The sequence below is a fragment of the Lacerta agilis genome, chromosome 10, assembly GCF_009819535.1.
Source record: "Lacerta agilis isolate rLacAgi1 chromosome 10, rLacAgi1.pri, whole genome shotgun sequence".
Classification (NCBI taxonomy): Eukaryota; Metazoa; Chordata; class Lepidosauria; order Squamata; family Lacertidae; genus Lacerta; species Lacerta agilis.
In genome coordinates this window covers 47,096,053-47,106,427 of record NC_046321.1, presented here as the reverse complement: position 1 = coordinate 47,106,427, position 10,375 = coordinate 47,096,053, and the positions used below count along the sequence as shown (strand labels likewise).

The 10,375-nt window shown below is 43.4% G+C and overlaps 1 protein-coding gene across 1 annotated transcript in view; it reads left to right on the top strand.

The window, feature by feature from the left end:
• Positions 1–209: 209 nt before the first annotated feature.
• ANO6 (anoctamin 6) overlaps positions 210–10,375 on the top strand; it is a 70,403-nt gene continuing 60,237 nt past the window's right edge. The window contains exon 1 of the mRNA XM_033161917.1: positions 210–364. Coding sequence (XP_033017808.1) covers positions 241–364 — 124 coding nt within the window. The 5' untranslated portion in view covers positions 210–240. The remainder of the gene's footprint in view (positions 365–10,375) is intronic.

The window sequence follows — 10,375 nt, the reverse complement described above, 5'->3', positions numbered from 1 at the left end:
TCTATGGCAACCGGAGGAAACTCCCCTCTCGTTTTCCCGCCTCTTTCTCTCAGTCAGGGCGGGCTGCCAAGAGGGCGGCGCCTTCAGCCCAGCCCGCTGCTCTTGCTCAGGCCGCCCCGCCTTTCTCCTTTCCCCGCGGCGCTCGGAGAGGGGAAGGCGGGCTCTCTGGTCGCGGGAGCCCCGGGGCTGCCTTCCTTCTGTGAGCCTCCTCCTGGAGACATTAGCTGCAGAAAAGGAGGAATGCAGCAGCAGCAGCAGCAGCGACGGACTTCTGGGGAGATGAATGAGGAGAAAGAGGATGTGTTGCTGGAGCTGGAGGATGATGACGAGGAAGAAGAGGGGGAGGAAGAAGATGGGGAGATGGGTGAGTAAGGCGGATTTGGGGTGGTGTGTGTGTGTGTCTACACATGTACATGCCGTGCATTTAAAGCACCCCCCCAAAAAAAGAATGTTGGGAACTGTAGTTTTACCCCCAAGCAGAACTACAATTCCCAGCGAACTACAGATCCCAGGGGAAAGGCGTGCTTTAAATATGCTTGAAATGAGACGGTGGAGGAAGCGCATCTAAACTACTTTCGAGCTAAGGCGACAGAGCTTGCTTTGCAACAGGGAGAGCTGAATCATGTCTTTAAAGTCTCTCCCCAAAGAGAGAGAGAGAGAGGAAAGGGTGGGTTCCCCCCTTCCCCCCCTTTCCCCCTCCGCCCGTTTCATTGGCTGCCCCTTGATTCACCTTTTTAATTTTTTTAAGCGGCGTGTCAACAGCTTGGATAGTCGCGCAGGCAGCACAAAGTTAGCTGGGAAAGTTTGGCTTCGCTATTATTTCCAGCTCTTTTGCAGGCCGTTCCGCGGAGTTATTTGGCTTTCACCATTCAGCTGGGTCTGACAGTGTCCTGTGCCTTGAGGGGGGGGGGAAGTCTTCTTTCTAATCCTAAATTGAAAGACCTCGCCGTAGTCTCTCCCCCGTGCTCGCCTCGCTCCCCTCCCAGCTTCCAAAAGGCTGATCTGAGATCTGAACGGAACATCTGCAAAGAAAACTGACGCCGATGGGCGTTTTGATGGGCTTGGGAAAGAATGCAGTGTTGTTCCGGAATCTTTGGTGGTTTTTTTTTTTTTTTTTGTCTGGGAGTTTAAAGTTCAGTGATCATTTGTCACTTTTCCAGATAAATGTGAGTCAGAAAAGACGAAAGAATAAGCTGGGAGTGGGAGGATAAATGAGACCTAAAGTCATGGTTGTTGGGGGTTTTTTTGCAACAGATGATCTGGAAATACTCAATAGCGCCACCTTTTTCCCCGTGCGAAAGGCAATTCTTTAAAATACTGCTAGGATATATGCGTAAATTAAGGGTCACAATCCAGCAAAAGTCAGGACTAAGCCTGTAGTCCTCCGAACCCCACATACCTGGGGAGTAAGCCCCACTGAATCCAACGGGAGTTACTTCTGAGTAGATGGGCTGCAGACCTGACTATGGCTCCATTTAAAGCACACCTCCCACCCCCTAGAATCCAGGAAACTGTAGTTTACCCCTCACAGAGCTATAATTCCCAGCACCCTTAGCTACAGTTTCCAGGATTTTTGGAGGAAAACATGCTCTAAATGTATAGTGTATACACAGGCTGCAAGTCCCATTGAAATAAAGAAGTTTTAGATTAGTCACAAACCCTCTTCTGCTGTTTTAAATAACTATATCAGTAAATAAAGCAATAAAATGTGTACTTTACTAAATCTAAGCTGTCCTGTTCTGGAAAAGGACATGGAAGTAAGTTTAACAAAGAAGTAACATACAGGAACTGACAATAGGAGAAAGATGCAGTTTGCTGTAATGATGGAACCAGCATTCTATTGGACGTCCATCGGGGAACACAATCTCTTTGGTTGCTGCATTAAAAGCCACCCCCTGTGTCTAGCTTGGACCTCACTGCTGGCATCAACATCAAGAAGAAGCGGTTCTGCTTTCCCAGTTTTCCCATGCCTTAATTTGACTGCCAAAGCAGCTTTGCATGGCTGGGAGAAAAGGCATGATGAGTAAGAAAAAAAATGCATTCTCTGTCTGTAAGGGGGAAAGTAGTTAACTGTATCTCACAGATAAAACATGAGAGGGGCATTTGCTTATTTATTAAGTTATATTTTTTTAATTTATCAACTGTCTTTTCAAACAACCTTGGAGTTTTATTGCAGCCTACGTCATGCTTAAGAGTGAACCCATTGAAACCAAAGGGACTAACTTTGTTGTTGTTCAGTCGTTCAGTCGTGTCCGACTCTTCCTGACCCCATGGACCAGAGCACGCCAGGCAAGCCTATCCTTCACTGCCTCCTGCAGTTTGGCCAAACTCATGTTAGTAGCTTCGAGAACACTGTCCAACCATCTCATTCTCTGTCGTCCCCTTCTCCTTGTGCCCTCCATCTTTCCCAACATCAGGGTCTTTTCTAGGGAGTCTTCTCTTCTCATGAGGTGGCCAAAGTATTGGAGCCTCAACTTCAGGATCTGTCCTTCCAGTGAGCACTCAGGGCTGATTTCTTTAAGGATGGATATGTTTGATCTTTTTGCAGTCCATGGGACTCTCAAGAGTCTCCTCCAGCACCATAATTCAAAAGCATGAATTCTTTGGTGATCAGCCTTCTTTATGGTCCAGCTCTCACTTCCGTACATTACTACTAGGAAAACCATAGCTTTAACTATACGGACCAGTCCCTTTGAAATCAGTGGGGACTAACTTAGGCCCCACTGATTTCAAAGGGACTGGTTTAAGGATTACCAAGTGTGGAGTCCATTTCAATGGGCTTGTTCTAAGTATGACTTAGGCTGCAGTCCAAACCCTTATATGTCAGCCTATTGGCATTGGGTCTGATCTGGGCCCGGTCACTGTGCCAGCCTAGCACTGCCTACCCTCCCCACAACCTGCATTCCCTTCCCACTTTCCTTTGCTGTCAACCATGAGTGGCAAGACTGCTGGAGCTAGGATTGCTCTGCCAGTCTGGATTCAACCCTTGTTGCTGAAGGTGACATGTGATTAATGAAGAGCAAATGAACAGAACGAATGGAAGAAACAGTCTACTAAAGCTGCATAAAACTATGACTCATCAAAGAGACTAAACAGCACCAACCGAAGGTTGCATCAATCAACCATAACCAATTATACTCTATGTTAAAATGCCATTTGCTGCCATCAAAAGTGATACAAAGAGGGAATCATCCAGGTGCCACAAAAGAGAAACTAGCAGAGTACCACTCCAAAGCAACCTCAGAGGCACATTCAGCCTACCCTCATAAATAGGCAGACCGCATTCAGATGTACGGCTAAATCCTTGTTTAACATTACATAAATGAGCCTAGCCTCTTCCTGTGCTTGTGAGCTATTCCTTCTCCTCTCATGGCTTCCCGCATCCCCGAGAAGAGGAATTTGGAAGCTTTTGCTTTGCCTTAACTGTGGTTTATAACTTTCCAGGCTTAGATATAAATGTTTCTTTCCCATAAAATTGTCACAAAAGTTGCTCTTTGTAATTTAGTAGGAAAAAAAATGTTACTCCAATCTTCTCCTTCCACTTTGTAAAATGAACCTGGCATTTAACTCTTATAAATTATAGTGCAGCTCTGTCTATGTAATTGACACAAGTCTTCCTTGCAATCATGAGACCGTTTACTTCTACCTAAGTTGTCAACGGAAATAAAACGAAGCAGAAGACAACAAACAACTGATGTGTGTGATATTTGCCGGTGATGCATGGAATCAGAAGAGACTGGGTATTAGGAGTTGTTCAGATTTATCAAATGTGTGAATTATTTATCATCTTTGTTTCAAATTCTAACAAGGCAAAAGTCAATAGACATGTGATTGTATCTATTGCCATTTGTATTATGCTTAAGTCAAGTACCGTTATTTGTTGAAAGGTGGCAAAGTTATACAGGCAACTATCATTGGTGTTCAGGAAGTCTTGTAATTTATCTGTGTCAAATGTAAATGTAAGTCTTGGTAAATATCAACACAATTTTTTTTAAAGTGAAGTTGAATGTGCAAGCAACCAACCTAGTTTTTAAAAGACTTCAGGTACTTGGAAGTTCACATAAGTTCTTTTTCCATACCCTCTGAAATAAATTTATTGCCTTTGTATGTTCATTACAGTTCTGCTCATTCTGATCATTGACCCTAATCCAACTGAAGTTGATTAATAGGGTGGGAGTTAGGTTTTAGTGTGTGTTCAGTTCAGACTCTATAGAGAGATCAGGGAAATGTAAAAATAATGAAACAGAGCTATGTTTCAGCTGCAGCAATATACAGGAACTAAGTTGGCATGGCACCACTTCCTTCTTTGTGAGTTGAGTCAGTCTTCTGGTTTTATAATCGAATCAAGCTGTCTTCTTAAAAACTGTCCATAGAGAGAAAGTGAACTCATGGACATTTTGTTACTTGTTTATTTCTAAAATGTCTATGCTACCCTTCTGCATTGCTGCATTGTTGCATTGCATTCTCAATTGCTGTTGTTGTTGAATCTATAACCTCAACCTATGCTGGAGGTTGTACTCCAGGATGTAATCCAGAAAGAAAGTGTCCCATTAAAATCAGTGTCTTTTAATGCATGGTTTGCAACCCGGCAAATTGATACTTTCTTTCCTTCAACTTGTCATGGACTGGTTGGACACAAAGGAATGGTGGGAGGAGCCAGCTGTGGAACCACCAAGGCAAGAAAGCTCAGAGCCCAGGGAGTGGTGGTGGGACAGTGATGAGAGGTCATAGGGAGAAGACAGGAAAGAGGAGGTGTCAGAAGCTGAAGGGGTAACCAGGGTTTAGTGAGCAGCGAGAGTCTGTGGCAGAGAGGTCAAGAGTCAGAAGCTGAAGTTAGTGAGATCAAGAGGCAGAGATAAGTCAGGCTGGTGAAAAGTCATGGTTGTTTCCTCCTGCTGCTGTGACATGCTCCCTCCCTGCTGCCTCCCAGAACCAGGAGAGGCATGAAAAGGTCAAGGAGAGTTTGGCTGTACGCAGACACACAGTCTCCAATTGCTTGGGGAAAGCCCCGGAGAGGAGGAAACATAGACAGCTGTGAAACATAGACAGTTTCGTCTCCCTCCAAAAAGAACGACAACAGAAAACTTCTGGTTCTGTGTGTGTGTGTCCAGTTGCCACCTGGAGGCTAAATCATATAATGACACTATCCACCTGTACTACAGTAACAGTGGAATACCATCCAAAGCAAGTTGGGCCTAGATTGAAATCTCTAGCTTTCATGTGGTTTACTGTAAGGGGAACCCCCTCACAACTGCTCTTGGCACAAGGCTGCCTGGCATTAAAAACCCAGAGCCACAAAACTGCATGGCAGGTACTTCATTAGGAGGGAACATTGCCCCATTCTCCACGCCTCCAATTCCCTAATATAGCCATTGAGCAGTGTCTCTGTGATGCTATTGTGCAATGCTGATCGGTACTCCTGCTCGGCAAAGGCACAGGGACTGCTGAAATGAGTGGAACGGTAGAAATATTCCTTTATTCCCAAGGAAGAATGCCAAATAATTGTGGCTCATGTGGAAAGGAAAATGGAAAAGCTATGGAACAACTGCAAAAAAATCAAAAATGAATTCTGTTGTGATGTCTATCTGTGAAGCTCTGAATGCAATGACCGCTTCCCAGGTATGACTCAAGTTCTATTGTGTGTACTGTATAATCCCTCCTTCTACCTGGCCAATCCCCCTGGCAACACCTCCCCAGCCGGGATTGGGCAGCTGCTAGAGTAGGTGGAGTCCACAGGTATCCCAACCTGGGGAAGGCGATGCCAAGACCAACTACCAGGAGCTGCACCTGTGATCCAATGGGGCTACTCGCGACTGCGCAAAAGGCGCACCCCATTTGATGTGGGGGGAACGCTCATTCTGAAATTTGTGTAAAAATGTATATAAGACTTACCCCTTACCATCTTGGGACCCAACCAGATGAAATGATGGAGATCAGTGGCCTTGATGCTTTCTTCAAAGCTTCAAAGCAGCCATTGTTTGGGGGAAGCGAATGAATCAGGCCTGTGGTGCTAGTTAATTGAAATTGCTGTTAGTTCTGCAGGGCAGGAGTGGGAGATAGAGATGCCTCTAATAGGGGATGTTACGAGCATTCGAGCAGGACTTAAGCGAGTACAAGTGGTTTTCTCTCCCCCCTGCCCCAAGGCTCAAAATTTATCTTGCTGATCATATTTTTAAAATTCTTACTATAATTTAACAAGTACCTGGTTGTACAGCATTTTTTTTCCTAGACAAGTTCCAGTGAAATAAATAGTTCCTAGATAGTTCCAGTGAAATAAAAATCTTCACTTGCTGACCTGAGTTGAGGTTCTGGTTGAATGAGGAATGCCACTTTTTCAACAAGTGGGAAAAGATTTATGTCTGAACACTTATTTTAATTTCCCAAGCTTCTAGGCCCCAGAATTCTGTGTTACTTGGCAAAACACGTTCTGGCTTCTCTGGGATAGAAATCTAATAATTTGCCACCCTCCTAAATTATTTATTCAGCGACTGTACAGGTTCAATGAAAAAATGATTCATTATCCGTAACATAAATTTATTTTACAAGCAATTGCTATCTTCTTTAGTGTACTCCTAGGAGTTTTTTTGTTTGTGAAATATGGCACCCATAGCATTAGGATGCAGCAGAGCATCGTCTTCAGTTACCTAGGATAGTTTAAGTCATGTTGTTTTCCTGGTTTTGCTCTATCTCTTGGATATTTTTATGCACGCGGCCTTCTTCAAGAAAACACCCGTTTAGAATTCCTTTCTCCGTGACTTTTCCAAAAGTACTCAGTGTGTTGTTTTACATGCTAAAACTAAACCATTCCAAACTGTATTCTCTTCCAGTTATTTGTTTTCTTCATGTTCATACTAAAGAAAGTCATTTCTTCTACTATCTAACTGTCAAGGAGGTGGATATGAAACTAGTCAGCTAGAGAGTAAAGATAAGATATTTCTAGAATTGTTGCCTTACTCACAAGCAGAAAGTGGGGAATCAAACTTTCCACACACAAAAAGGCAAAAAGTGCCACATTTTGAAGAACTGCACGTTATCCTATATGATTGCACTGCCCACCTTTCATCCAAGGAGTTCAGGGTAATATAAATAGTTCTTATCCTTTCCAATCCTGTGAGGTAGGTTAGGATGAGACAGAAATAGCCAACATATGCCTTCCAGATATTGTCAGATTAAACTCCCATCAACCCCAACCATTAGTTATCCTGGCTAGAGCTTGATAACATCTGGAGGAACAATACTGGCTACCTTTGGACTGAGACATAGTGACTGGCCCAAGTTCTCCCAGCAAGCAGCAGACTCAGGACCAATTCATGTCTGAAACTGTTTTTCTGCATGGTTTGGTCCATTCTAATATCTGAATCCAAGAAGTAGTGCTATGCCAAAACCTAGCCTGCTTTTTGCCTCATCCCTAGCATGCTTCAGAATTGCTTTAGTATATAGGTGAATGCAAAATCGAGCTTACTATATCATTGCAAGGTGGCCAAGGGTGTTGTGAGTGTGTCCCACCATCCCATTAAATATTTCTCCAGCACTCTGCAACTTCCCTGCCTCTCCAAACTCAGTGGTATGAAAAAGCCCCATGGTAGTCTTTACCTACCGGTAGTGATTTAACTAAAGTGCAGGAAACTTAGGCTGTCAGGGTGCATTCCAGACAGGAAGCCTAGGATTCGGGAAGGCTGCAGATTGAAGGCCATCAAAGAGATGACTTATAGAATGAGAGAGAGGATATTCACAACCTCTGAATCTGTGTCAGAAGTAAGGTAAATGTGGATGACAAATCCACCGAGTTTTCCCTCCCCTTTGATAATTTTCAAATGCAACTTCTTTTCTCAGTAATTGATGGAGAATAGTCACAAAAATATTGGAAGAAATATTTGGGCTGTACCCCAACAACACCTGGAGGGCCACAGGTTAGCCTTTCCTGGTCTACACCTAAACTCCCTATTCTCACTTTGTTGTTGTTGTTGTTGTTCAGTCGTTCAGTCGTGTCCGACTCTTCGTGACCCCATGGACCAGAGCACGCCAGGCACGCCTATCCTCCACTGCCTCTCGCAGTTTGGCCAAACTCATGTTAGTAGCTTCAAGAACACTGTCCAACCATCTCATCCTCTGTCGTCCCCTTCTCCTTGTGCCTTCCATCTTTCCCAACATCAGGGTCTTTTCTAGGGATTCTTCTCTTCTCATGAGGTGGCCAAAGTACTGGAGCCTCAACTTCAGGATCTGTCCTTCTAGTGAGTACTCAGGGCTGATTTCTTTGAGAATGGATAGGTTTGATCTTCTTGCAGTCCACGGGACTCTCAAGAGTCTCCTCCAGCACCATAATTCAAAAGCATCAATTCTACGGCGATCAGCCTTCTTTATGGTCCAGCTCTCACTTCCGTACATTACTACTGGGAAAACCATAGCTTTAACTATACGGACCTTTGTCGGCAAGGTGATGTCTTTGCTTTTTAAGATGCTGTCTAGGTTTGTCATTGCTTTTCTTCCAAGAAGCAGGCGTCTTCTGATTTCGTGACTGCTGTCACCATCTGCAGTGATCATGGAACCCAAGAAAGTGAAGTCTCTCACTGCCTCCATTTCTTCCCCTTCTATTTGCCAGGAGGTGATGGGACCAGTGGCCATGATCTTAGTTTTTTTTATGTTGAGCTTCAGACCATATTTTGCGCTCTCTTCTTTCACCCTCATTAAAAGGTTCTTCAATTCTTCCTCACTTTCTGCCATCAAGGTAGTATCATCAGCATATCTGAGGTTGTTGATATTTTTTCCGGCAATCTTAATTCCGGTTGGGGATTCATCCAGTCCAGCCTTTCGCATGATGTATTCTGCATATAAGTTAAATAAGCAGGGAGACAATATACAGCCTTGTCGTACTCCTTTCCCAATTTTGAACCAATCAGTTGTTCCATATCCAGTTCTAACTGTAGCTTCTTGTCCCACATAGAGATTTCTCAGGAGGCAAATGAGGTGATCCGGCACTCCCATTTCTTTAAGAGCTTGCCATAGTTTGCTGTGGTCGACACAGTCAAATGCTTTTGCATAATCAATGAAGCAGAAGTAGATGTTTTTCTGGAACTCTCTGGCTTTCTCCATAATCCAGCGCATGTTTGCAATTTGGTCTCTGGTTCCTCTGCCCCTTCGAAATCCAGCTTGCACTTCTGGGAGTTCTCGGTCCACATACTGCTTAAGCCTGCCTTGTAGAATTTTAAGCATAACCTTGCTAGCGTGTGAAATGAGTGCAATTGTGCGGTAGTTGGAGCATTCTTTGGCACTGCCCTTCTTTGGGATTGGGATGTAGACTGATCTTCTCCAATCCTCTGGCCACTGCTGAGTTTTCCAAACTTGCTGGCATATTGAGTGCAGCACCTTAACAGCATCCTCTTTTAAAATTTTAAATAGTTCAGCTGGAATATCATCACTTCCACTGGCCTTGTTGTTAGCAAGGCTTTCTAAGGCCCATTTGACTTCACTCTCCAGGATGTCTGGCTCAAGGTCAGCAACCACATTTCCTGGGGTGTATGAGACCTCCATATCTTTCTGGTATAATTCCTCTGTGTATTCTTGCCACCTCTTCTTGATGTCTTCTGCTTCTGTTAGGTCCTTTCCACTTTTGTCCTTAATTGTGGTAATCTTTGTACGAAATGTTCCTTTCATATCTCCAATTTTCTTGAATAAATCTCTGGTTTTTCCCATTCTGTTATTTTCCTCTATTTCTTTGCATTGCTCGTTTAGAAAGGCCCTCTTGTCTCTCCTTGCTATTCTTTGGAAATTTGGAAATTCTTTGGAAATTCTTTGGAAATTTGGAAATTCTTTGGAAATCTCACTATTCTTTGGAATTCTCACTAGTGTTCAGATAATTGAGGTCCAGGTTATATTTGAGTTGATGTAATCTAAATCAAGAGAGAAGTTATCTGGGGCTAGTCAGCTTCTGGGGCTAATTCTCCATTCTTCATCTGCATTTGCTCTCTGCCTTAATTCTTTAGTTTAATCAAATTCAACATCCAGAAGCAGCACAGGGACATTTTGAAGATAAATACATTAAAGGCTCTGGTTACTATAGCAATTGTGGGGGGGGGGTAAGAAGAAATAAATTGTACTAATGATCCAAATTGTCTTTATTGCCCATCTCCCTCTCTAAGACCAGACCTTCCTTATATGCCCCACCGGCAAAATCTAATATGTATTTTGGCAAGCAGCCTCATCTTACTATAGTTCTCAAGCAACTTCTCTCATACTAATTAAGATTCTGGATAGAAGATTCATCTTTTCCCTCTAGCCTATAGTTTTATGATAATATATTTATATCCTGCACATGGGCCTGCATGATAGCTTACAGTAATTCTAAATACTAATAAAAGAATTAATAATACAATAAAAT